Raw genomic sequence first — 26,340 nt, 5'->3', positions numbered from 1 at the left:
GACACACACATGCACACACACACACACACACACAAACACACACACGCACACACACACACATGCACGCACACACACATGAAACCAAAGTTATGTTTGGTTTCATGACAGAAAGTTTCACAGTCGTGTTGTTTGTAACTTTGTCTCTCAGATCTTAGTTTTGATACGTGCGTGTTTGTGTGTGTGTGTGTGTGTGTGGGGGGGGGGGGGGGCGTTGGGGGGCGTGGCCAATGCTAAACTGCCCCTTTATTTGCATATAATTTGCATGAGGCACAGGGACCTGGCTCTTCCTGGCTCATGTGTGACGTCCTGATGTTTAGAAACTGATTTACGGCTCTGATAACGCTCCACAGAGACGGGATCTGATCTAACAGGAAGTGAGCATTGCTGTAACTTCCTGTATGCACTAAGAGCTGCTGGACACCGACTCAACAGCAGCTTTTTTGTTGCACAGGTCAATTCTGCGTTCTCACACAGCTGACCTTTGACCAGCACACAGGTGTGTCGGACCCACCTGGTGGACGACAGCTGGATGGACTTTATTGGTTTCTTGGTAACGGTTTTATTTCAGATTCAGGAGTTTTTGTTTCCCAGGTGACACGTTTTATTTTACCAGCAGGGAGAAAAACATGAACGTGAAGTCGTTTTTATCTGAAAGGTTTCAGTGTGAAGGACTCGAAGGATGTGAGGGGCAGAGCGAGGGGCGGAGTCTTCACCGGTACAGTCACCTGCTTCAGACTCAGTGAAGCTCACATCACACAGACAAACTTGAAGCTCACAGCTGTGATCGTGATCATGTGATCATGTAATGGTGCAAGGACATTGTTCTGCTCCTACCCCTTTATGGTCCCTGTCTTCTGATTGGCTGCCAGGTGACCACATCCCACAGAACCAGCGGCCTGAGCTTCAGAAACATGTTTAACATGAGCTGTTGGAGCAGGAGAGGAGACGACCCGCTCCACCTCGAAGGTGGAGGCCATGTGAGTGTGTATCTGTGGTACTGCACGGTACTGTAATACTCACACAGTATTACTATAGATAGATTTTTACTGCAGTCCGTTATCAGCTGTTAATCAGCTGGTTAACGGCTGTCATCAGACACACGCAGCTGCTGCAGACGGCCTCGCCGGCCTGCGAGCTGATCATTATCATGGCCTTCGATGATGTCGTGTGTGGGTAGACGCGAGTTCGAGGCCCGTGTTTGGACTCGCTTTGTTCTAACTTTCACGGATTGGTTGCCTAACTCGGCTACGTGGTGACTCCACAGAGGTGTCACCCGTGCCAGTGATCAGAAACACTCAGGAACTCTTTAATCATCAGATCAAAGCTGTGATTGGGCTGCTGTAGAGGTCAGGTGACCTTTGTAGGTGAGGGAGAGGGCGAGCACTCACCTGGCTGCTGTAGTTGTCGAACACAGTGGGGATGTACTCTTTGGGAAACGCTCCGGTGGTGTAGGATATAAGGAGACACGTCTTCCCCACAGCACCGTCACCCACAACCACACACTTTATAGTCTGCATGATGACCTCTGACCTCTGGCCCCTCGGTGACCTGCAGAGGACACAAATGTGAGTTTGTGCTATCATCAGACCACAGAAAAAACAGCTGACCTGATAGGAAACAACCTGCAGCTCCGCTGGCTGAGGTTACCTCATCTTTTCTCACACACGAAGAATAAACAGACTCTTTTCACCTTCTTTAGGTTGTGATTGGCTCGTTCACAGTGACCTGGTGTCTTTATTCTGTCATGTTTTGTCTCTTTGTGGTTGTTTTTCTTTGCGGTCTTTTCTGCCCACTCAGAGGTTGTTGTCCCCTGTGGGAAACCTTTGGTCACCTTGGTTATTCTGTCTTGCATCATTCTTTCCTCCTTCAGGTTATTGTTTATCTTTCTGTGGTGAGATCGTATCTTTACTCTTTCCTTTTTGTCTTCTATTAGGCTCATGTTGATGTGTGCACACTGCAGATCCACACCAGCACACCTATGATCTGTTTTTTTTACCTTCAGAGATTCTGATTGGCTAGTTGGTGCTGCTCCGCGGTCAGAGACTCCTCGGTTTTCCTTCGGTTAACACAGTTTGTTCAGGAACACGTGACGTCCCATCATCTGCCTGCAGAGAGAGAGGAGGGCGGTTTGTCCCGGTCAGTATTTGTGTTTATGGAAATGATGGCTGCAGAAGGAAACGGTCTCCAAACAAAGCAGAGATGTTATCCTGCACACACACACACACACACACACACACACACACACACACACACACTCAACAGCAAGAAGACCGAGTACGTGGAAGCTGGCCCCCAAACTGATGGCACCATTAACATCGACGGGGAAGACCTGAAGAAGGCTGATCAATTCAAGTACTTGTGATCGATGATCAGTGGCGACGGGATATCCTTCAGGACGTGCGAGCAAGGGTCAATGCCGCATGGACGAAGTGGCGTCAAGTGACTGGTGGGCTAAGCGACCGTGGAATGCCAGACCATCTCAAGATTTACGAGACTGTGGTCCGCCCAGTTGCCCTGTATGGATCGGAGTGTTGGCCAGCCACCGCCACACACACACAGGCCCTGCACACGATGGAAATGCGAATGCTCAGGTGGTGTCTAGGCCTCACGCGTTGGGACCAAGTCATGAATGAAGACGTCAGAAAGCGGCTCGGCATCGCACCAATCACGGAAAAAAATGTGCGAGGCACGGCTACGGTGGTGCGGACACGTATTACGCTCCGACGACAGCTCAGTGGAAAAAACAGCAATGAGGCTTGAGCCCGGAGGTCAGCGACCCCGTGGCAGGCCAACGAAACGGTGGATGGATGGAATAAAGGAAGACATGAAAACGCTAGAAAGAAGAAGAACACACAGTTACACACCGTGGGCGAGTCACAGTGTGTAACTGTGTAACGTGCACTGGACCCTTTGGCGGGCCTCTTTTAGGCCCCGGCCCATATATTTGACCCCCCTCACACACATGCCTGCAGACCGGTTTAAAAGCAGCGACTGCTCAGTAGAACGAGTGTCCAGGTCTGTGTGGCTGAGGCCTTCGATGGTTTTAGAGCATCAGATCAGAGATCACCCAGGACTGCCAACCACACGCCCCCTGCCTGATCCTCACTGTGCCGGAATCCCTTCCTGTTAACAGGGAGTTCTTCCTCCCCACAGTCCAGACCCACATTCACTCCACAGTCTCATCCTCCTGATCGAGTCTGAACTTCTGATTTCTGGACACAAACTCCAAAAACGGTCTATGAGGAAAAACAGCAGCACCACCAACGAAGAAGAAAAGGAAAGCAGTGCATGATGACCTCAGCGTGTCCATGACGAGCAGCAAAAAACCGAAACGTAACATTTCATTGTTTTATTATCATCTTAAACGTGATTCTAGCAATAATGAGACGGGCTGCCGGTCTGAGGCGTGTTCGGCCTGTGTGCCGTCGTCTGTTTCTGCAGCTTTTAGGTCGTGTTTTGTGGCTACTGTCATTCAGTAATAACAGTTGTACACCAGCAGAGGAGTGAAGCACGCCGTCTCCAGCTGTGCGTCTAATCTGGATGAAAACACAGCTGCTCGCAGTCGTTTGAGGCGTTTCAGCCTCTCTGTGGTTTTTCTATCAGTGAAAGTTTCAGTTTCGTAGTCTGACTTCGCACACTCGAGGACCGACAGCGCTGACCACAGGCGGTCTGCAGACGCTCTCCAGATGTGTGGGCGGAGAGCGAGGCTCAGCCCAGACTCTGGGGACGCCAACCCCACCCTCCCCTCACTCCGTATGGGTGGAGGTCGGCTGAGCTCACTGCTGCTGGAAGCCTTAACCTCTGATCTCACGCTTTTCCTGCTTATTCTTCTCTCGCTCGCATCGACACAAGCGCAGAGCTGTGACCTTTGACCCCTGTAGCGCCACAAGAACATGTACACATCTGAAGGAAAACTGAGCGCTGATGGCGAGGTACTGTTCAGCTGGTCATTAACAATGTTATTCAATCAGCCAATCGCATGGCAGCAACTCGACTCATTCAGACACAGAGACACGGCCAAGACGACCTGTGATTGGTTGTTGAGCAAACCTCTCCTCTGAATTTCTACTGCGACATTCAGACATCTGCAGCAGCTGTTTGATGATGTCATGATGATGTCATGTCAACATGGACCAGAACCTCTGAGGAATGTTTCCGGCCCCGCCTTGAATCTGAGCTGCGAAGAATCGAAGCAGCTCTGAAGAAAAGGTGTACCTAATATATTGGCACAGACCGTATGTACTCAAACGCCATGAGCCCAGACGTCTGTGCACGCCTGCGTCGCTCATCAGCTGGCCTCCAGAAGTCACCCAACCGGCAGAGAGGAAGGCGGGGCCTAAAGAGCAAAGCAGCTTGTTTTAAAGACAAAGAAGGATTATTTAAAGCAGTGAGTCATGCAAAGCTGCTGTAGGAGAGTCAGTTTTCACCGTTATTTCAACAGGAAGCTGCGGGACTGTGTTAGGGTGGTCAGGGTGGGGATGGGGGTGTCACGGGACCGCCGCAGCTCGCCAATGTGTTTATCAGACAGTTCATGTCTGACGTCTGAGAGAAATGACGCAGTGACACACTTCTACTGCTGAGGACGCCGGTGGAGCACACCCGGCTGTTGGAGTGTTGTAACGGCGTCCTGTTGTAACGCTCGCAGCTTCAGAAAAAAGGAAGCCCTCAGCAGGAACACGCCGCTGTGGTTTCATGTTGAAATATAGCAGGAACTCCACTGCAGGCTGCGTGAGCGCAGAGGTGTGGCGCTCATTTCAACACGTCAAGCTCACGTACGGCAACACCATCGCTATCATCATCGTGCTTTCACAGACAGAAAACTGCATCACGCTGCACTTCCTCTAATGTCCACTAGGTGAAAACACAGCAGCTTTAGCTCTGCTCGTCCTAACGCCAAGCGGCTCGGCCTGAAAGCAGACGCGAGGGGAACAGAGTCACACTGCGAGGACAAAAAGAGGAAGCAGAACAGAGCGCGGTGACCTGCAGCCGGCCGTGTAAACGCTGCCTTCCTGGAACTGTGTGATTAAAGTGTGAATCTGCTCTTTTATTTTTGGAGACAGTTAATCAGTAAGAAACCCGTTAGAGACACGAGATGCTGAGCTGGCGGCGAACAGCCTCACGCTTCTGCCCGCAGCCAATCGGGGGAAAGGGAGGAGCCTCTGTGATGTCACCCGTTGGTGGACTGCACCTGTGGAGACATTCTGGACGTCACCGTCTCAGCTTTGGGTAACAAAGGTTGGAGCAGGACATGGTGCACGCTCAGTAAGTGGAGACCCACAGAAGCCACACCCAGCTTTATCAAAAGTCTTGAGCCTCCCCCCCATTTGTTTTTTACCTTTTCCTTCCAAGCAGCCGCACAATGTTTGAAATGTACATGAGCAACGGTTTCTTTCTTTGGACATCGGCTGCTTTTTCACTCCAGTCCGGTCCTCGCACCTGACCACAGAGTTCACCCGCAACTCTGAGCTGTGACCCAATAAAGCACGACCAGCGTTGTGTCCACACACACAACTTAATTTTGTTACCAGCAGCCTGTCACACAAACACAGTTTGACATACAAACAGGATTTTTGCACCAACAAACTGATTCCGAGTGACACAGGAGCTGAGAGACCTTCAGGCTGATGGTCTACTGCTCACTGAAGCCTCATCAGAGACGTCCCAGTGAGGACGTCTCAGTCCCAGTGAGGACGTCCCAGTGAAGCGTGGCTGTCGTGGGTCCAGCTGCAGGTCGTCAGTGTTGCCGAGATCTTTGATAAACTGAATTACAAAGTCTGATCCACCAGCAGGAACATCTGGAAACATCTGGTTATCATCAGCTGTGTTTTTTTCTGTTCTCAAACCGATCTCCCTGTTGGAGTTCAGTCTTTGTTCTCCTCATCTTTCCTCGTTTTGTGCATTTTCCATTGTTTCGGTTCCGGGTCGCTGCTCATTGGTCGACCGGCCAGTGCTACCTAGCCTGACCGGTCTCCCCAATGTGATGTTTGTGTTTTGTATGTACGGTGGGCAGGGCATCTATCTTAATTGCCCCTTACAGTAAATAAAGTCTCTCTGACTGATCCTGACAGAGAACAGAACACAGGCAGAAACATCCAAAGAAGAGCTTTGAGTGATTCTCAGGAAGCCTGGAGATCCTCACAGAGCTGCTCACAGCTCAGATTCACTTTCATGCTCGTTAGCGGTGCATAAACTCTATTTACATGTGTCCATAAATCCTGTTTCCTGTTGACAGAAGTCATAGCTACATGTTCAGCTAGATAAAGAGGATGCACCTTTATGATTTTTGTAAACAAACACTGCAGGGCTGCAAACAGTCACATGACTTCACTGTCATCACCTCTAAAGCTCCGCCCACCTCCTGTAGTCTCACGTCTCCACCTGCTAGCCTGTCCCCTGCTGTGGAAGCGTCTGACGTTCTTGACGAGAGACCTCGGATCAGAAAAAGGGCTTCCAGACGAGGGAACAGGAAGTGCAAACTGCAGGCTGGTGTCAGGCAGAGGCTCGCTGCGTGCTGAGCTCAGCTCGTGTATCGGGCACTGACACAGAGCTCTGAAACACGCAGCGGCTCCATGTCCACTCGACTTCTTTACATTTGTTTGAGTGTGAGACTTCACGTTATGGAAAACTGTGGTGCTGTTCGCTGCCAGCCTCAGAGTAACAGCTGGGCTCTGGCGTCCGGCTCTAATGGGAAACATTTCTCTGTGGTGACGGTGACCAGCGGCCGCCGTCTCTTTTATGAGTGTTCTGGCTTCGGGTGTCTGTGTTTCAGGAAGTAACAAAGAGCTTTGGTTTCGTCTCGTCAGCTGTCTTCTTTTCTTGTATTTTTATTTTCTTCTGCTGGTTCAGAGCGAGCTTCCTGAGCCGCAGAGGAACTGAGCCTTCCCACAGCCGGGAACGTCTCTAAAACTGGAGCTGCCACTTTTACAGAAGTCCTCGCGGCTCTGTGGGCTTTTTCTGACTTTCAAAAATGAGAAACCCCCTGTGGCAAACACACCTGCTGCACAGGACCTCTCACAGCAGCAGCAGCAGATTGTGACACATCCAGGACAAAAAAGGGAAACTTGAAGCAAACGGGGCAGAGTACAAAAATGTGTCCTTGCCGTTATGAAGCAAGCGAACGCTGGCGTGCAGGTCAAACAGCTGCTACCACAGTGTCTCCGCTCCACGCCGCCCTCACCGTAAAAACACAGCAGCCACAGAAACATCCAGAGAAACTAAAGTGCTGGTTTTCCTGCTGCGTGCCATCAGTCAGCAGACGAACGTCTCTGCAGGACTCATCTCTCAGCTGCAGCCTTAAATTGTTTTATCTTTATGTTCTTTATAGACCATCATCATCTGATAACTGGGCTGTGGGTACTTGGTGGTTCTCGGGTGCGTGGCTGGATTTTCCGGTGTGGCCTGGGGTGGCTTCGACCTGTGTCGGGGGGTGGGGCTCTGCTGGGTAGTGGGCGGTTCTTGGGCACCTGGAGCCCTGAGATCCGGATCTGGGTTTGCACTGATGTGACCCCTTAGCAGTGCGCGCTCCTCCTTCCTCCTCCTGCTGCTGGAGTCGTCGCAGAGGCGTGTGGACTCAAGTCCTCGTTAATCTTGGGGGGGCCGTGGATGATCCATCTCTGTCTGCCTCTGGATCCTGGGGGGCGTCGCTGTAGCCTCCCACACACACACTGCTGTTGTTACAGCTGCAGCAGTCGGTGATGATTATTCTGTTCGCACTCATCTCTCAGCTTATTTACTCTTTATTACTCTTATATTTTTACAGCACTGGGACTAAAAGGCTGAAGAACAAACTTCCACCAGCAGAGGCTGTTGGGCTGCAAACACACATTTACAGCAGTGGAGAAAATTTCACCAAACTGGGGACAGAAACTCCAGAGAGCAGTCGAACTCCCCGGGATACTGAACCAAACCACACTGACAGCACAAACACAGAATACCAGAGAAACGTTACAGGCCATCGAGTCTCACCGTGAGCGCCCCTCCATCGGGGGAGAAGGGGGCGGTCCACAGTTCGTCCTCGCCCTGACAGACGCTCCGACTGCCAAAGAGGAACCGTCTGTGATGAAACCGAAACGGGAAGGGTTTGCCCGCCATTCTCTTCATCCAGCAGCAGCTGGTATGAAGGAAAAGTGTTCCCCGAAGCCGGCGTGTCCAAACTGTCCGCTTTCAGTCTTATTTGCACCCCAGGCTCAGAAATAACAAACTGCACCGAATCCTGGACCTCAACCGAACCTGCACCACCCAGAAATATCCCAGCAAGCATCAACATCGCTGCCCCAAACACACAACGACAGGCAGCGCCGAGCGGGACTACGGCGGCTGTAACATGTCCAGACCAGGTGAAAACACGTGTCCACGAAACACCTGAACGCACCAGCAGCACAGGGATTAACCCACACGAGCCCAGAACATCAAACAGACCAACATCACACCAATCCCAGGATCAAACCACATCAATGACCAAACAGCAGAGAGGTGGGTCAGAGGTGGGCCCGGGTCACGAGCTTCGCCGCACTGACACCGCCGCCCTCTGACTTCCTGTCTCAGTCCCGGGGTGCCTCGGCTAGCTGACTGTGATGTTTCTGTTTCACATCTGAGTGCAGCTGCCGATGCTCTGCGTGACGTCGTCGTGGACAAGATTAGTCGTGTTTTTCCAGCATTGACACAGATTTTTGTGACTTTCTCGCAGTGACTTTACCGTCTCACACTTTTGTAGTTTAGGTGACAACACCCGAGTTCCTGCTGCAGCTTCGATGTCATGAAAATTCAAACTGAAGAATTATAGCCTGAACTCTACATTAGGGCTGTGTTACATTAGTGTTTCTCTGCAGATACTTCCAGGAATAACTCATGAACCTCAGACGTGGAAATTAGTCTCTGAGATGGACGGTCAGACATCTACAGGTTAATGATGACTGGGATTAAACCAAATCGGGGCTAAAACAACCAAAAATATCAGCAGACTTAAAGCACCGGAGGCAGCAGACCCGGTTTGGGACAACCGAGCACCAAACAACACGTCACTCATCCAAGACTGTGAGAAGATTCAAGCTAAAACCGCAAAAAGCAAGATGAGCGCCGCCCAGCACGCCAGCTCAGACCAAACTACAGACGTTTGACTCACATGTGAAAGTCTCGCCTTCACCACCAGGCTTGGATGTGTGTGTGTGTGTGTGTGTGTGTGTGTGTGTGAGTGTCACTCCTCTGCAGTCTGATAACCAAGTGAGCTAGCATTAGCTGATAACTTAGCATGCTACCCTTTTGTCCAAATATGGTCACTTCCTGCTACAAAAATAACTAAAAACTCAGAATGTGAAATTTAAAAAAAACAAAACCCTGATGCATGACGTCAGAGGCCTATGTCCATCTTTTGTCTACAGTCTGTGTTGCCGGGCTCAGTGCGTAAAGATGTTTTCTTGGCTTGTTGTGTCAGCAGATCACTGATGTGTTCAGTTCAATAAACATCCTAAACTCTGATCTGCTCCTCACAGACAAAACTAGCCTGTGCAGGTAACATTAGTACAGGTACTGTTCCCCTGATAATCCATAATAATCTGAATAAGATGATGCTTCACACTGTGATCGTGGGCATGTCAGCAGCAGGCACACTGCGAGTGTGCTGCAGTAAGTCAGTCGTTACTCAGGTATAGTGCGTGTACACTGCTGTGACACTCTCACAGGGACAAACTTTGAGTTCAGTCATTTCAACATAAACAAGAGTTTAGCAGAACCAGCTGTTCAGGTATCGATCAGCACTGATCGATATTGTTTCTGAGAATCTTTAACGCTACACCAAGTTCAAAACAAGAAGTGACACGCACACGCACACACACACAGGGAGTGGTCGCACTCCATCTCCAGTTTCCTCCAAACATCAGCGCAAACACACACACACACACACACACACACACACACACACACACACACACACACACACACACACACACACACACACACACACACACACGGGTTATCGATCCGCTGCAGGAGAAAAATCGATCAGCTGACGGGAATTAAAGCCGGAATCAATAACCCGCTAAAGTTTTGACAGAAGGAGGAAACACACACACACACACACACACACACTCACACGCACTCTCAGCTGATCCGGAGCTCGGAGCGGGTAAAGCTCAGGGACTCACCGGTCATCAGTGCTCCTGTCCGGGCGCGCAGCTCCGCTCAGTCCCGCTCCCTGTGTCGGTGTGTGTGAGTGTGTGCGTGCGAGAGGGACAGCGGATCTCTATCTCAGCGCGAGGCGGGCGGGCGGAGCTTAAGTAGAGGAGGAAGTCCGAGAGGCGAGCGAGAGGAAGTGGAGCAAGTTTAAGGAAGTTTACTCTGAGTGTGTATTTGTTGCGCGCGTGTGTGTTGGGTGGAGGCAACACCGGACTTCTGGTCAGTCCAGAGTTGAGAAATATTTGAAATATTTTCATCCTCTAAAAAAAGTTTCTGAAACAGCATGAGGGTTCAGCCCTGCCCACCTCCTGTTAGACAGACAGGTGTGCTGCACAGGTAAGACACAGGTCCACACTCAGCTGTTCAACAAACATGAACTCAAACTGTAATGAGGTGAAACACGGCCGGCAGGGACACTGACCTCCTGAGGCACAGTTTTTGTGAACTGTGGCAGTTTGTGCATGTAAATGGAGAGTCCTCTTCACACACTGAGGTTAATTATGGAGTTCCACAGGGTTCAGTGCTAGGACCAATTCTGTTTGCATTATACATGCTACCCTTAGGCAGCATCATTAGAAGACATAGCATACATTTACACTGCTATGCAGATGACACCAGCTCTATCTGTGCATGAAGCCAGATAACACACACCAATGAGTTAAACTGCAGGAATGTCTTAAAGACATAAAGACCTGGATGGCCGCTAACTTTCTGCTTCTTAATTCAGATCAAACTGAGGTTATTGTACTCGTCCCTAAAAAGCTTAGAGATATGGTATCTAACCAGATTCTTACTCTGGATGGCATTACCTTGGCCTCCAGTAACGCTGTGAGGAACCTTGGAGTCATTGTTGACCAGGACATGTCCTTCAATGCACATATTAAACAAATATGTAAGACTGCTTTCTTCCATTTGTGCAACATCTCTAAAGTTAGAAATATCCTGTCTCAGAGTGACGCTGAAAAACTAGTTCATGCATTTATTACTTCCAGGCTGGACGACTGTAATTCATTATTATCAGGAAGTCCTAAAAACTCCCTGAAAAGCCTTCAGCTAATCCAAAATGCTGCAGCAAGAGTCCTGACAGGGACTAGAAAGAGAGCAGATTTCTCCTGTTTTGGCTTCCTGTTAAATCCAGAATTCAAAATCCTGCTCCTCACATACAAGGTCTTAAATAATCAGGCCCCATCTTATCTTAATGACCTTGTAGTACCATATCACCCTATTAGAGCACTTGGCTCTCGCTCTGCAGGCCTACTTGTTGTTCCTAGAGTATTTAAAAGTAGAATGGGAGGCAGAGCCTTCAGTTTTCAGGCCCCTCTTCTGTGGAACCAGCTTCCAGTTTGGATTCAGGAGACAGACACTATCTCTACTTTCAAGATTAGGCTTCAAACTTTCCTTTTTGCTAAAGCATATAGTTAGGGCTGGACCAGGTGACCCTGAATCCTCCCTTAGTTATGCTGCAATAGACGTAGGCTGCCGGGGATTCCCATGATGCATTGAGTTTTTCCTTTCCAGTCACCTTTCTCACTCACTATGTGGCTGTGTCCCAATTAAGAGACTGCACGCTTGAAGTACGCATTTTAAGTGCGGTTACGTCACCGCCACGCGACGACGGCTGTTTTTTTTTTTAAACTTTATTTATCACATTATAGACATACAGTCAAGTAAAACAAGGATCATATAAAAGATAACATTGTGGTAGTACAATGAGGAACAGAAAGAGTGACAAAGACAGTGAGACAAAAGTGAGTACAAAAATTAAAATAAATTAAGGGGAACATAAATAAACAGAAGTTTCCAAGAGCCAAAATCAAGTTAGCAGTTTCAACGCGACGACGGCTGTCCCAATTCGAAGTGTACTCCAAATGCGCCGTTTTTTTTTTCTCCAAACTTTATTGAACTTATAAAGCGAACAGTCAGTCATTCCAGTTCAGTTTGTACAGTAGACATACAAGGCAAATAAGAGTAACAATATACAGCACAATGAAATAAGAAGGATAAATAAATAAAGGATAGAAAAGAAAAAAAGGGGGAATGTGACAGACTTCATAACAACTTTGTATTTGAAAGTTGTGACAGCTCATTCGTTAGACATTTCTGAATGAATTTCAATCAATGATAAACCTTTTTTATTGGAAGTTAATTTAAGAGAGTTTAAGTAATATTCAATTTCAATCAAAAACAAATTAAATGATGGGGTTGAGTTTAGAAATTTACATTTATGTGTGTGGAAGTTCCCTAATAAGACGGAGCGGCCGAAGAGTGAACTGTCAAAAGTACTGAATATGACGTCACTTATTTATGTGCGAATGTTTAATAATTAAAGTCAGTCATATATCCACAAACACAACAAGCTGAAAGTCAGTGATATATGTGTGTGTGTGTGTGTGTGTGTATGTGTGTGTGTGTGTGTGTGTATATATATATATACATACATATATATATATACATACATATATATATATATATATATGTATGTATATATATATATGTATGTATCTCATAATAATCTGACAATACTATAATATTGTCCATATTATATTTACATCACCACAGTGAGATGACTTTAGTCTCATGAACAACATTAGCTGATTGTTGTTTACTAGCTGATCTGAAATGACTGTTCAGCACAGACATGAAGCCCAACAATCATGTTCACAGTCCCGTGGTCTCAGCCTCAGATACTCAACTAATCACAGTGATGTCATGACAAAAATGACCAACAAAACATTTTTCTGCTTCATTTCTGTCACACAAAGCTGTATGAAAGGTGTCTCGCGGTTAGTATCGTGGTTGCTAGGCAACCTGAACAGCGCGACGAAGCGTCCCATTTCACAAGCCTCTCACTTCCGCACTTCTCGTACTTATAGTACGAACCGTACGTAGTACGCGTAGTGTGCGTACTTCAAGCATGCAGTCTCTGAATTGGGACACAGCCTGTGTTAACAGACCTCTCAGCATTGAATCATATCTGTTATTAATCTGTTATTAATCTGTTATTAATCTGTTATTAATCTGTTATTAATCTCTGTCTCTCTTCCACAGAAAAACAGAAGCGTTGAGTTCAGGGCTTCTTAAAAGGAGGAAAAGTCACATGAAGTGAAAAAAAGCATTTTGACCTGTTTAAACTTTGTGTAGTGACTTACTGTCTCGTTTCAGAGCCACACAGTGTTTTCATCTCTGTTAATAACACAGACATTTTTCTTCCAGGCTTTATTCACTGTCAGACCTCAGAGCAGGACAACACAAACTCACGCTGACGGTTTTGTTTCTGCGGCTCCAGAAATGTCAGAGTTTATGTTTCTGAACTCAAAATTTAAACTTTATTAACAAAAGTGTTTAAGACAGGTTATAAAAAACATTTAAACTAGTGTTTGAGTCCATTCATTTAAAGTTCTACCTCAGCAACAGTACAATCAGCTGGTAACTCGGGTACTTTTAGAGTACTTTTACTCTGTGCTGCTCCTTCTGAAATATAAAGAAAGTATGCCGTATATACTGAGTACTTCTACTTTGGATACTCTGAGTACATGTTGCTGATTCTGAGTATTTTCACTCTGTTGGGCTCAGATGAAATATCAGAGTTTTCTTCTTCTGGAACTACTTTGTGTGGTGGATGAAGACGAGTCACTCGTTCACTTCCAGAGGCGGTAGAGTCCCAGAGCGATGGCGAGGCAGGAGAAGAGGGTGGCTGAGGAGGAGCAGAGCGTTCGATCAGCGTTTCTGAAACAGTGAAAGTCAGGTCTTCATTCAAACCTCCAAATTAAAAACAGCAAAATTAGATTCTCGTGTTGCTGGAACTTTGATATAAATTCAGAGCCGACGTTTCTAAAGATGAGTTTGGTGTCTGAAGTTTGAAAGAAGCAAGTTCATCATCAGGTTTTAGCACGATAGAAATCAGGTTCTACGTGTGGTCGGAGCGCTGCGGCTCATCCACCTGTGGTGGCTGATGGGTAACAGTCCAGCTTCATGAGTGCTAACATGACGTGCTAACATGGCGTGCTAATGTGGCGTGCCACAGGGCGCGATTTTAGGACCATTTTTATTCCACCTTAAGGCGGCAGGTTTCAGGTTCCTGAGCCGTAAGTGCAGGAGCTCCACAGGGATCCGTTCATGGACCAAACTGTGATGGTTTTAGATCGTGTTCAGCCTTCAGTCCCATCAGGACGCGTCGCCTGCTGACATCACCGTACGATCTGTGACTCGTTACCTCACGCTGCATCATCAGATACGGCTAAACACAGGATGCTACGTCCTCTGATTTCACTGTAACGTTTTTATATGTAGACACTGAATCACACAGGCTGTACACAGCGTGTTGAGAAAGTATTTATACGCCGTGAACTTTGACACATTTAGTCAGAAAGTAGCAGATACCTGTGAAGTGGTACGAAGACGATACACGATGTCCAAATAAAAATGTGAAGTGTGTTTGTATCCAGCCCCTGTACTCAGTGCAATCAGGGGCTTATTAGAGCAGCGGTCTCCAACCTTTTTTGCGCCACGGGCCGGTTTATGCCCGACAATATTTTCACGGACCGGCCTTTAAGGTGTCGCGGATAAATACAACGAAATAAAACCAGTAAAACACAGGAAAACCGAGTAAACGATAACAAAATAACGCTGAAAACCAAACGGCCTGGTACCAAACGACTCACGGACCAGTACCGGCCCGAGGCCCGGGGGTTGGGGCCCGCTGCTTTAGAGCACAGAGTCCACCTGTGTGTGATTTAGTCTCATTATAAACACACCTGCTCTGTGAAGGCCTCACAGGTTTGTTAGAGAGCATCAGTGAAGGCACCACACAGCTCAGGGATGAAGACGAGTTAGCTTATATAAAATATCCTGAGCTTTGAACATCTCTCTGTTCAATCCATCATCCAAAAATGGAAAAAGTTTCCTACAACTGCAAACCTACCAAGACACAGAGCGAGCACGGCGAGCACTGGTCAGAGAAGCTTCCACGAGGCCCACGGTCACTCTGGAGGAGCTGCAGAAACCCACAGCTCAGAGAGAGAGTCTGTCCACAGGACAACTGGAAGTCATGGACAGCACAGATCTATGTGGAGATATGGAAGAGTGGCAAGAAGAAGCCCTTGTTGACAGAAAGACATAAAAAGTCTCGTCTGCAGTTTGCCAGGAGTCGTGCAGGGACACAGCAAACTTGGGAGATGGTGCTCTGCTCAGACGAGACCAAAGCTCGAGGACTTGAGACTGGGAAGCCTCAACATACAGCAAGAGCTCCAGAGGGACCTGGATCAGAGTACTCGTGTTAGGACGGTCAAGACCTGAAGCCGACCGAGCGTCTGTGGCGACACTTAGAAACCGCTGTTCACAGACGCTCTGCGTCCGGTCTGGCTGAAGTCGAGCTGCTTTAAAACAAAGAACAGGCAGAAATGTAGCCTGCAGCTGCGCAGAGCTGGTGGAGACGAACCGCAAAGGAAACGTGGCTCAAAGTACGACACGGGCTGGATACAAACGCACACTGCGTGAAGCGTGCATCGTTTTCACACCACTTCAGTTATGTGCTGCTTTGTCACAGAAATTAAACATTAAGTTTGTGGTTGTAAAGTGACACAATGTGTAAAAGTTCACAGGGTAGCAACACACTTACACATGTACATACAGCTGCACTCTGTGTACTACAGCGCCCCCTGCTGTCCACACAGATAAGAAAACTGGTGTTTCTCTGAGGACAGATGTAAAATGTTGTGCTGACAGGCAGCGTCAGACTAAAGTGTTCGTCTTCACGCCATCGCAGACGCACAGAAGCACGGCTGCCGTCTCACCTGCCAGGTAGCGGATCGTCTGCAGTTTCAGGGACTCCAGCAGCGTCTTCAGCGAGGCCACCTGCAGGTCCAGCTTCCTGTTGATCTCCATGTTGTCGTTTTCCAGCTCGGATCTCTGAGCACGAGACACACGTGATGTGATGTCATCAGTTAAAACAACCAATGGCCCTGCAGAGCTACAAACCAACGGGTACTTTACAGCATCAGTACTGCAGCTGTTGTTTTCACCTTGTGATGAAAGTCTGACGTGGCCTCCATCAGCTTCTTCTCCTGCTCAGTGAACTGAGACAAAAACATGAAAGCAGCTTCAGAGACGCGTCACGTGCCCACCTTCCTTTAAATTTACCCAAACGGAACCTTTAAGCAGCCGAGGCGAGTGGCGAGCGGCCGGACGAACCGCCCGATGCGTTTTGCTAAAGCTCCGCTGTTCCTGTGGTAAATTCCTCGCGAGCCTCACCATGTCGGAGACCCTGCTCCTCTCCAGGTTGATGTCCAGTTTGGTTTCTGCCATCATTTTCTTGCTCTCCTCCTGGAGATAAAACACATCAGCAGACACGTCGTGTTACAGCAGGGACCTCACCCAGGGTCTGGATGTTTCAGCCTGGTCAAGCCCACATGGGATCATCACTCTCACCTTCAGCCGGTTCTGGAGCTGCTCCAGCTCTCGCTTCATTTTCTGCAGGAACAAAAAGATTTTTAGAAAGTCGGGACGCTGCAGAGACGATCCAGAACAACCTGCAGATGCTTTTGTCTCTTTGTTAATCTAAAGACTAGGATGAGAGTCCAGCACGTGTAACATCATCAGACACATTGTGGCTGATTGTGACTCAGAAGAGGACCGAGAACAGAGCCCTGTGGGACACCTGCACCAACTCTTCTTCTTCTTTAGTCCTAACCCGGAGTTATGGTCCCAGGAACCAGAAGCTTCATTACGTCCATTAAGGTGCACTGACAGGTCGAAATGTGAGCTCCACCATCAGCTGATGAACTTCCTACAAAAACTTCCACATATTTAACAAATCCGAGTAACACACTAACTGTGACAGACTCGAGGAGGTGTCCAGATGTTAGGCAGGAATAATGGACGATTGGAGAAACTGAGAAGTAAAGCCGACGTACCGTGTTCTCCGATCGCAGGTTAGCGAACTCGCTCTTCTCCAGGATCACCATGTCCTTCCTGACGGAGTCCAGGTGAGCCATGATCTGCTGCAGGGCGATCTCCTAAAGAAAGAAAAGTCTGTAACTCTGTGGAAACAGCTCGAGGGTGGAGCTCGTCTCTGGTTCCCACCTGATGGGATTTGGTCACCATGTCTTTGTAAACGACATCCATGTTGGCCGTGGCGAGAGTGACCAGAGCTGAGACGATCAACTCCGCCTGGTTCTTCTCGAAACCTGCACAAAAATATTCGATGAGCACTCCGTGCTACAGCCGGTACTACACGCCGACACGCCTGACAGTGACCTCACCGCTGCTCTGCAGCTCTGTGACCATGGCGTGGGAATCGAACGTCAGTTTGCGCTGCTCCAGCGGCGTCAGCTCAACCTTCCTCACATCGAAGGTCGTCAGCGGGGCCCCCACATGGAGACCTTTAAAACACACACACACAGGCCACGCCCCTAACAATGCAGACATTAAACTTTGATACAATTTAACCAGGTGAGCTAGATCACAGTGTAAACGCTTCTGGAGCTGGACTCTGATTGGCTGTCCTTCATTACTGACTGGGTCCAGATTTATGACCGAAGTATGAACTAGTAAACACAGAAACGTCACAGTGACCGGAAACCAGCGTGTCTGCGGTGATTTGGTGAGTCTGTCAGATTTTTGGGGTCCTCTGCTTCAGCCTCACCTCTCCACGTGACCACCCGCTGCCGGAAACACCTCCTCATGAGCACGTTCATCCCGGAAGCTGCTGTGATTTCAGAGTTTTTGTGACGTTTACTTACAAACTTTGAGTGTTTACGCACAAATACACACAGCGCTCACAAACCGGAAACTGTCACACCGAGGAAGGAGCAGGCCCTACCCATGCTGCATTCAGGGACTGTGGGTCACAGAAAACACCGTGACAGTTGAGGAGACAGCGCCCCCGGCTGGTGCAGACTGGTGAGGGTGTCAGCGCCGTCGGTGCTTCTTCAGTTTGAACTGAAGCACTCAGATGTTTACATGCAACAAACTTTATGCAAAAACAGTTAAAGATGATGAAATATGACAGATCAGTGTATTTGCTGGAAGTGTTCAGATATTAATTTGCCATGAGCAGGACGAGTCCATCAGAGGGACTGCTCAAAGACAGAGGCTGACGTGGTTTGGACATCTACAGAGGAGACAGGGTGGAGGCAGGAGGAGGAGAGGAGGAGCTCAGGGGAGGTTCATGGATGTAGTGAAGGAGGACATGCAGAGGGTTGGTGTGACAGAGGAGGATGCTGGGATAGAGGAGATGGAGGTGGATGATCAGATGTGGTGCAGAAAGAGGAACTAAGGGACATAAAGTCTAAGAACATTTAAGAAAAGAGAAGTAAAATCAGAAATTACAAAACTATTTAAAAACAGAAATAAAGAGAAGTTTAAATAGTTTTCATTTTCTTCTCTGAAACTTAAGTTTTTCTTTTAATGAACTGAAAGGTTTTAAACGCGGGAGGAAACTTCAGTGTGTGACGTTTAAGTCTAGCACAGACGAAGCTCAGAATTCCGACTTTACCTGTCGACGTTTAAAGCATCATTATAAAAGCGAACTTTTTTTTTTTACATAAATATCTAAACAAAACCGAAACAGGACTGAGGACTCTGTTCAAACTCTGTTAAAAAAAAATAAAAACAACAACAAATAATTAAAGTTCACTGAGGAACTGTCCTCCTCGGCTTTGTCAATAAAGTTTGAAGTAGACGTCAGCAGGCCGACTGTCATGGCGGCGGACAGCTGCAGCTGGTTCTCGGCGTTAGCTGTGGGAGTTTCTCTGCTGAAGTGCTTCTTCATCAGCGCGTAGTGAGTCCCAAGTCTTCCTCAGTGTCACCGCGGTTATTAGCCACGTTAACGTCATTTCCTGTACGCGATAACAGTGAGGGGTCTGCGCGGGTGCGTGCGGGAAGCTGTGCGCGGATGAGATCGTTTAGTGTGACTTCGTGTGAAATCCGAGTTTGTTTGAACTTGAACCCGAGCCGTCATCAGCTGCAGGCTGGGCTTCAGGGATACGCCGTTTTTCTTTAGAGCTTCGTTTTGGCGCTGCTTGATGACGTTTCACACAGGTGATTGACCGTACAGGTACACCCGGGATGCAACGGGCGTCATAAGTCACTCTGCCGGGTCTACTGAGCTTTAATGAGTGTCAGGAGGCTCAGAGCCCGCGAACGTCTCATGAAGCGCAGTGCCGCGTCTGTGAGGACCGGATCCCTGCGGGAAATCTCCCGATTAAAACCATCGCGCGTGTCTTTCTGTGAGCACAGCGGATGAATCGGATCTTTTTAAATAAGCGGAGTCAGTTTAAAACACTGACACATTCGGCATGAATCCAGCCCAGCTAACACCTCTGTGCTCTGTAAAACACCTAATAAAGGGGTCCACAGTGTACTGAGAGGTGAGCCGGTGACCTTTAACCCTGAGACATGTGACCTTTGTGTCCATGTGAAGTTAAGAAATGAGTGTTTGAGTACATTAGCTCAGATTGATCCTCTGACAGTTGAGGTGTTACTGACAGAGCGCACACCTGCTGTCCTTGAGATGAACATGTGTATGGTCACTGTTGGTGCAGGTGGTGCTCCTCAGGTGGAGGTCAAACGTGTTTAAAGCTGAAGCCTCTATCTGTCCAGCTTGGTCTGTTAAACTGGTGTGTGTGTGTGTGTGTGTCTTCAGCCGGTCGACGGACTTTGAGGTGCACAGGAACTGGTTGGCCATCACGCACAGCCTGCCCGTGTCCAGGTGGTACTATGAGGTGAGGGAGGAGGAGCCCACACTCACCTGTAAAATAAAAGCACCAGTGGGAGGCGGTGGGAAAGCTCGCTGATGTTTCACGAGGCGCTTTCTCTCCTGCAGAACACGTCCGAGTGGACCCTGGACTACCCGCCGCTGTTCGCCTGGTTCGAGTTCGGGCTGTCTCAGGTGGCGCGCAGCTTTGACGCAAACATGCTGCAGGTGGAGAACCTGAACTACGCCAGCCCGGCCACGGTGCTGTTCCAGAGGCTGTCGGTGATCGTCACCGACGTGGTTTTCATCTACGCCGCCAGAGAGTGAGTGTGTCCCCGGGAAACAGCTGGAGCTTCTGACACAGCTGTTTCCTGCGTCCTGATTGGCTCTGTCCTCCTCCTCCAGGTGCTGCAGGTGCGTTCGGGAGCCAAAGGGATCTCGGGACATTTTGAGCCAGCCGTCCTTCGTCCTGGCCGTGCTGCTGCTGTGGAACTTCGGCCTCCTCCTCGTCGATCGTATCCTGCAGCTCTGCCTGTGCATTAAACTGCCGGCCTCCGCGCGGCGGCGGCGTGAACGCCACCCTGGAAAAGTTTTTAATGCGGTCAGAGGGAAACGGAGCTGAACGCGTCCTGCTCAACATCCACTAATCTGACATTTAAAGAACAATTAGGTGTTTGTCATGAACTCTTTACAGTGAAGCAAGGCTGTAATCCCACTAATTAAGTGTGCCTATGCCAAAAGGCACACTTATTACTATTGCTCGGATTTATTATTATTATTATTATTATTATTATTATTATTATTATTATTATTATTATTATTATTATTATTATTATTTTCCTTTTTCAGCCTGAAATTTCCTATATGTTATATCATTTTGTGCGGCTGGATCAGGAATGGTGTGCTATGACTTTTGGTGTTTATTACTTCTATAGTTTTTTAAATATGAATATTTTAATGCAAGTTTTTGCCCATTCAAATGAATGGGAACGAACGAAAGTGAAACTTTACTTACTTTGTGGCGTGTTTGCTCACTCACTTAATTTGTGGTGTGTTGGCTCACTCTAGTGGTATGTCCCCGTATTTGGATTACCATAATAACAACAATATGAACGGCGCGCACAGCGTCGGTGCTTTCAGGAACCATTGGAATTCTTAAGGTTGCACGAAGCATTGAATAGTTACGGTAACGGCAAGGGTGTATGCTTGGTGGAAAACTGCATATCCCACAATTCAAAGCACGCCTCTACCAGTCAAACAATGGCGGCTGCCACTTGGTTTAATATATTCCTCTTATTTGTGTTTCTAGGTCACAAAGTAAACTTTTAAGATATATTCAGGTGAGAATGTAGGTGTGTAAACGTCAAATATCTGCTCGTTTTGTCAAAACATCCCATATTGGCAACAGATTTTTCACGATGTTGGCTAGCTAGCCGGCTAGCGCCGCTTCACTCAAAAGCACCCAGGCTTGGCTTTCAGTGAGGCGTCTCTAACTCCTTTCATCCCCGATAGCTCCGCAAACAGTCTTTGTCTTAGCTGGACTTATTTTTCGTTTATATGGGCCGATGATGCTGGTCGATGAGGAAAAACTGAGTTGTTTGGTGGTGGCTAACGCAGAGCTAGCTAGCCACCGGTATGTGTCTCTTTCCCCTCATATGTTGGGAAAGAAACATGTGAGGCGGCCGCCGATCGACCGGTTTTCAGGTGAGAATGTAGGTGTGTAAACGTCAAATATCTGCTCGTTTTGTCAAAACATCCCATATTAGCAACAGATTTCTCACGATGTTGCTGCTAGCCGGCTAGCTAGTTCGGCCGGCCGGCTAGCTAGCGCCGCTTCGCTCAAAAGCACCCAGGCTTGGCTTTCAGTGAGGCGTCTCTAACTCCTTTCACCCCCGATCGCTCCGCAAACAGTCTTTGTCTTAGCTGGACTTATTTTTCGTTTATATGGGCCGATGATGCTGGTCGATGTGGAAAAAATAACTGAGTTGTTCATATACCGGTGGCTAGCTAGCTCCGCGTTAGCCACCGGTATATGTCTCTTCCCCTCGTATGCGGGGAAAGAAACACCGATCGACCGGTGGTGGCTAACGCGGAGCTCAATCGTGGATAAGGGAAACCCAATGCAGGAGAAGCAGGCGGCTGGTGAACTGAATTTCAGGTAAGACGTTATTAACTGCACTCTATTTGGGTCAGATATAAACCGAGTTTAGGTGTAGTTTATTTTCGTTGTGCTGACAGTTACAATAACTGTACTGCGTGCTAGCTAGCACGACGGAGTTTCTATACAGCTGTGCGCGCTAAGTTACTGATGTTGAACTTTATGACAGCCTCCCCTATTTTCAGGCGAGAATGTAGGGGTGTAAACTTCAAATATCTGCTCGTTTTATCAAGAAGTCCCATATTTTATCAAGAAGTCCCATATCTCTCACGATGTTACTGCTAGCGCCGCATGGCGGCTAGCTGGCTAGGGCGGCTTGGCTGACACCTAGGCCGGGCTGACTGATACCCAGGCCGGCTCACGCTCACGTTTCACCGCCACATGGCAGCTAGCCGGCTAGCTGGCTAGCGCGGCTTGGCTGACACCCAGGTCGGGCTGGCTGACACCCAGGCCCGCTCACGCTGTCGTGTCACCCCTAGTCTTTCGTGATGACTCTTGGTTGGCTGCTGGACTTATTTTTCATTTATATGGGCTGGTGATTCAGTATGAGTGTCTGGTGAACTGAATGTCAGGTAAGACGTTATGTATATGTAAGGTAGTGACTGGAATAAGTCACAAGGTGTCGCTGTTGAGCTGCACATATGTTGTAAATTTTAGCAATTTTGACCATTTGTCCTCTGCAGGACACCGTAGTTCAGATTTCTCGTTCGCGTGGGCGCCATCTTGGTTCAGTGTTTACTGTGATGTGCAAAGGTAAGCACTGTCAGTGGCGAACTGCATTGGTTTTGTTTAAAAATAAGTGTTCCACTGTGTAAAATAGCGGTTTGTCATTTAAGCCGAGCATATATTTTGTTTATTGAGAGGTTCATGTATTGTCTGATGAGAGTATGAGACAAAGATATACTTTTCTTTCTTACTCTCATATAAAATATTTAGCTTTTATTAAATAGTTATCTGAATCTTACAACCAAAGTTTGTATAATAATACACAAGATTGGCTGTAGACCATTGTTAATCATTCAGAACACTGTGTAAAAATAACAAAAAACAAAAAGTGAATGAAAAGTGCATAAATATTTATTTTACCTGTTTGATGTGTGTGGCAGGGCGTGGTCTGCAGTGCCGCTGCAGGGGAGGTGGACCCACCTCAGCGGCATCTGCAATCACGCCTCTCAGGTGTAAAGTCTGTGCTCTCTCTGCTTGTTTTTTTTTTTTGTGTATGTGTCGGGCTATGAGATGAAAAGCTACAGCCGGCTGTGTGGGTACAGCAACTATGTGTGAAAAGTGGTCCATAACGTAATGCTTCAAAGTGTGTTCATGCAAACATTGTCGGGTCTGCTTATGAACCTCTGCGCACAGCGTCTACAAATTGGGGCTGTACGAAGTCACCTCATCTTTACACAAAACCGTAAGCTGTCATCTGTGAGGCGCGAGCGGTGTTTGGTTTTACCATAGTTCATGGTGGAGAATGGCTGCTCTGCTGAGTTTTGCTCTCTGTAGCCGTTTGAATGGCAAACTATATTGATTAGCGGCGGCATAGGCACACTTAAAATTTCTTCAGAAATTTTCGCTTTCTAGTTACACCAAATCTATTTAAGGTGACAAAGTGACGACATTTACACGGAGCAATCCGTCAGCCTGAGCAGTTTCAGCCTGTGATAAAAAGCTCCATCGTCTCTATGCTTGTGTCGTGGATGTTGTGTTCCTAATGTTTTGGTCGAGTGCTGGTTTTTCCTTCACTCCCACCTCAGATATTCACTTCCAGTATAACGGCTTCCTGTTCGGGTTCCTGCTGCTGTCGGTGGCCAAACACCTGCAGGTACAAGCTGTGCTCACACTCAGCTGCCTTCATCCTGAGACTCTCCCAAGCAGCTTAGCGTGATTCACAGCTCAGAATAAGCCTCATTCTCTGTCTGAAATGAGCAGTTTTAGCTCCTCCCCCAAGTGGGTGGAGAATCTGTCCTCTCTCTGTGACATCATACAGTTCCAAGAGTAGAAAAAAGTGATTGTGACGCATCTCCTGTGTGATTCAGTCTCAGCACCTGCAGGGGGCGCTGCTGTTCGCCTTCCTGCTCAACCTGAAGCACATCTACCTGTACGTGGCCCCAGCGTACGGCGTCTACCTGCTGAGGAGTTACTGCTTCACTCAGGACAACAAAGGTGAGGTCCAGCCCATGGCTCCTCCTGCTGGTGTGAGTGGGTACTGCGTCTGTGCCGGACTACTGACCACGTGTTTATTTTGCAGACGGCTCCATCAGGTGGTCGAGTTTCAGCCTGCTGCGCCTGCTGGCTCTGGGCGCCATCGTGACCTCTGTCTGCGCTCTGTCCTTTGGCCCTTTCATCGCCATGGTGAGAGGTCACCGCAGTGTTTGTTTTCTTTTGTTTGTTTTGTTTTTTACTGAAGGTCGCTCGACGGCGCCGTGACCTGACGATGCTCGTTTGCCTTTCAGGGGCAGCTCCCTCAGGTGCTCTCCAGGCTCTTCCCCTTTAAGCGCGGTCTCTGTCACGCCTACTGGGCGCCGAACATCTGGGCGCTGTACAACGTGCTGGACAAAACCCTGGCGGTGCTCGGTGAGGCTCCGCCCCCTCTGTTTACAGGACATTAAAACCACGCATCATGATGTGGAGGAGGCGGATGGAGGTCTGAGCGCTCTGTTTTTTTTTTTTCCTCCAGGTGTTCGCCTGAAGCTGCTCGAGGAGGCGGAGCTTCCCCTGGCGTCCATGACAGGCGGGTTGGTTCAGGAGTTTGAGCACTCGGTCCTTCCCTCCGTGACGCCCGCTGTCACGCTCGTCTGCACGCTGCTGTCCATCCTGGTGAGTCGAGCTGGACGCTGAGACCCTGAGCTGAACCCGATTGTGTTCACGTGTGGGTGTGGTCACGCTTTAACGCCCGATCTCCTCCTCTTCTCTGAAGCCGGCGGCGGCATCCATCTGGCTCCGCCCTCGCGGTGCTCGGGGCTTCCTACGCTGCCTGCTGCTCTGCGCTCTGGGCTCCTTCATGTTTGGCTGGCATGTCCACGAGAAGGCCATCCTCATCGCCATCCTTCCCCTCAGGTGAGCGCCGACCCGTCCTGTCACATGATGATGTCATCAGCTGACGGTGCGGTTTGAACGATTTCGCCTTGTTTCTCTTCCCGCAGCATCCTGGCGGTGGAGAACAGAGAGGATGCTGGGATCTTCCTGATCCTGACCACCACAGGTCACTACTCCCTGTTCCCGCTGCTCTTCACGCCCGCAGGTAAACAGGAAGTAGTTTAATCATTACGTTTGTTCAGCTAGCAGAAACACGCGAGAGCGCCGCTCGCCAGGGGCTCCAGCGTGCAACAGACTCAACATTACTGCGTTTAGATGATGATGATGATGATGATGGTGTGTTTTTCAGAGCTGCCCTTTAAGGTGGCGCTCATGCTGATGTTCAGTATCTTCTCCTTCACTACCCTCAGAAAGCTCCACAGGTAAACACAAACACTACTACAGTATCAGTGTAGTTACTACTTGGATACCTTAAAGTACTTTACTTTTAGTATTTTAGAAGTAATCGGATTACTCTGCCCTCAGTGCTCAGGGGTTTCTGCTCCATCCTCTGGAGGTTATCTACCTGCTGGGGTTGGTTGCCGTGGCGATCGCCTGTGAGGTTGTCTTCCCGCTGTCGCCGTGGCAGCAGAGGCTGCCCTTCCTCCCCCTGCTGGTGACTTCAGTGTACTGCGCCATGGGAGTTTGTTACGCCTTCCTGCGCCTGTATGCCAGCCTGCTGCTGCAACGGGAGGACAAGCCTAAACTGCTGTGACACGTCGCGGGTTCGATCCCCAATACCTCTGCCTCCGAGCAAGGCACCGACATGACTGCTCACGGGGACGGGTGGCAGGAAGTGGCTGAAAGTGAGCTGAGGATGCAGCAGGAGGCGCTCTGAGACGTCCTCTGAGCAGCAGTGAGAGGAGCTGAAGCTCTGACAGAGGCTGGAGCTGCGAGGAAGAACCCAACTGTTACTCCACCCAAAACTGCAGAAAGGGCGAGCGGCAGTGAGAGAGTTGTGTTGGTGCAAAGAACTCGAGTGGACCAAAAGCTGCACCCACAATGTTTTTAGCAGCTTTGTCTGATTGTTTAATAAAAAGATGAACAAATCTGTGTGTGTGTGTGTGTTGCGCTCTGACTTTGATAAAGGGCCAAAGATTCAGACGTTGTTCCCGCAGCAGGTCTGAGTTTGGCATCCTGCTGTATAAGAACTCCTCGTTTGTGTATTCATTTGTCCAAAGGCACAACCACTTATCAACTACTCACAAAAGCACAGCGCTCATCTTTGATGAGGCAGAAACACGAC

General features: G+C 48.6%; 3 protein-coding genes across 7 annotated transcripts in view; 1 reads left to right on the top strand and 2 right to left on the bottom strand.

Annotated features, from left to right (window-relative positions):
• Nucleotides 1-10,291, bottom strand: part of rhogb (ras homolog family member Gb) — an 11,923-nt gene extending 1,632 nt beyond the window's left edge. The window contains exons 1-3 of the mRNA XM_026182361.2: nucleotides 10,140-10,291; nucleotides 1,997-2,105; nucleotides 1,389-1,548 (exon numbers count right to left, since the gene is read on the bottom strand). Of these exons, the coding sequence (XP_026038146.1) occupies nucleotides 1,389-1,517 (129 nt within the window). The 5' untranslated portion in view covers nucleotides 1,518-1,548; nucleotides 1,997-2,105; nucleotides 10,140-10,291. The remainder of the gene's footprint in view (nucleotides 1-1,388; nucleotides 1,549-1,996; nucleotides 2,106-10,139) is intronic.
• Nucleotides 10,292-13,371: 3,080 nt separating this feature from the next.
• Nucleotides 13,372-19,937, bottom strand: ccdc90b (coiled-coil domain containing 90B). Of its 3 annotated transcripts, none has more exons than XR_013911942.1 (9): nucleotides 17,813-18,400; nucleotides 17,430-17,549; nucleotides 17,251-17,354; nucleotides 17,082-17,183; nucleotides 16,597-16,638; nucleotides 16,320-16,491; nucleotides 16,191-16,244; nucleotides 15,963-16,077; nucleotides 13,372-13,864 (listed from the first exon to the last, which is right to left on the bottom strand). XR_013911942.1 is itself a non-coding variant. In XM_080307658.1 (9 exons), the coding sequence occupies exons 2-9, from the start codon at nucleotides 17,452-17,454 to the stop codon at nucleotides 13,809-13,811; spliced, it is 570 nt and encodes a 189-aa protein (XP_080163784.1). In that variant the 5' UTR covers nucleotides 17,455-17,549; nucleotides 19,919-19,937; the 3' UTR covers nucleotides 13,372-13,808. The 3 variants fall into 3 exon arrangements, 2 of the variants coding, with proteins under 2 accessions (XP_080163784.1, XP_026037574.1); XM_080307658.1 differs by lacking the exon at nucleotides 17,813-18,400 and adding an exon at nucleotides 19,919-19,937 and having other exon boundaries at nucleotides 16,420-16,491; XM_026181789.2 differs by having other exon boundaries at nucleotides 16,420-16,491.
• alg8 (ALG8 alpha-1,3-glucosyltransferase) lies at nucleotides 18,722-26,143 on the top strand. Of its 3 annotated transcripts, none has more exons than XM_026181788.2 (13): nucleotides 18,722-18,949; nucleotides 19,814-19,892; nucleotides 19,994-20,187; nucleotides 20,270-20,379; nucleotides 23,774-23,841; nucleotides 24,056-24,182; nucleotides 24,268-24,371; nucleotides 24,473-24,593; nucleotides 24,697-24,836; nucleotides 24,937-25,076; nucleotides 25,163-25,260; nucleotides 25,405-25,477; nucleotides 25,581-26,143. In XM_026181788.2, the coding sequence occupies exons 1-13, from the start codon at nucleotides 18,870-18,872 to the stop codon at nucleotides 25,807-25,809; spliced, it is 1,563 nt and encodes a 520-aa protein (XP_026037573.2). In that variant the 5' UTR covers nucleotides 18,722-18,869; the 3' UTR covers nucleotides 25,810-26,143. The 3 variants fall into 3 exon arrangements, with proteins under 3 accessions (XP_026037573.2, XP_080163763.1, XP_080163762.1); XM_080307637.1 differs by lacking the exon at nucleotides 18,722-18,949 and adding an exon at nucleotides 19,051-19,209; XM_080307636.1 differs by lacking the exon at nucleotides 18,722-18,949 and adding an exon at nucleotides 19,257-19,538.
• Nucleotides 26,144-26,340: the final 197 nt, after the last annotated feature.

This window comes from Astatotilapia calliptera, chromosome 10, assembly GCF_964374335.1.
Source record: "Astatotilapia calliptera chromosome 10, fAstCal68.1, whole genome shotgun sequence".
NCBI lineage: Eukaryota > Metazoa > Chordata > Actinopteri > Cichliformes > Cichlidae > Astatotilapia > Astatotilapia calliptera.
The sequence above is the reverse complement of the archived record's forward strand: the minus strand, read 5'-3'. Positions and strand labels throughout refer to the sequence as shown.

What these genes read in the sequence shown, in the direction of transcription:
- alg8 (XM_026181788.2), top strand. Translation starts at nt 18,870, where the DNA reads ATGGCGGCGGACAGCTGCAGCTGGTTCTCGGCGTTAGCTGTGGGAGTT. An exon ending in TGTCCAGGTGGTACTATGAG is followed by an intron (nt 19,893 to 19,993) that starts GTGAGGGAGGAG and finishes TCTCTCCTGCAG; the next exon opens with AACACGTCCGAGTGGACCCT. An exon ending in ACCCTCAGAAAGCTCCACAG is followed by an intron (nt 25,478 to 25,580) that starts GTAAACACAAAC and finishes CTCTGCCCTCAG; the next exon opens with TGCTCAGGGGTTTCTGCTCC.
- ccdc90b (XM_026181789.2), bottom strand. Translation starts at nt 17,864, where the DNA reads ATGAACGTGCTCATGAGGAGGTGTTTCCGGCAGCGGGTGGTCACGTGG. An exon ending in CACAGAGCTGCAGAGCAGCG is followed by an intron (nt 17,355 to 17,429) that starts GTGAGGTCACTG and finishes ATTTTTGTGCAG; the next exon opens with GTTTCGAGAAGAACCAGGCG. An exon ending in TGGTGACCAAATCCCATCAG is followed by an intron (nt 17,184 to 17,250) that starts GTGGGAACCAGA and finishes TTCTTTCTTTAG; the next exon opens with GAGATCGCCCTGCAGCAGAT.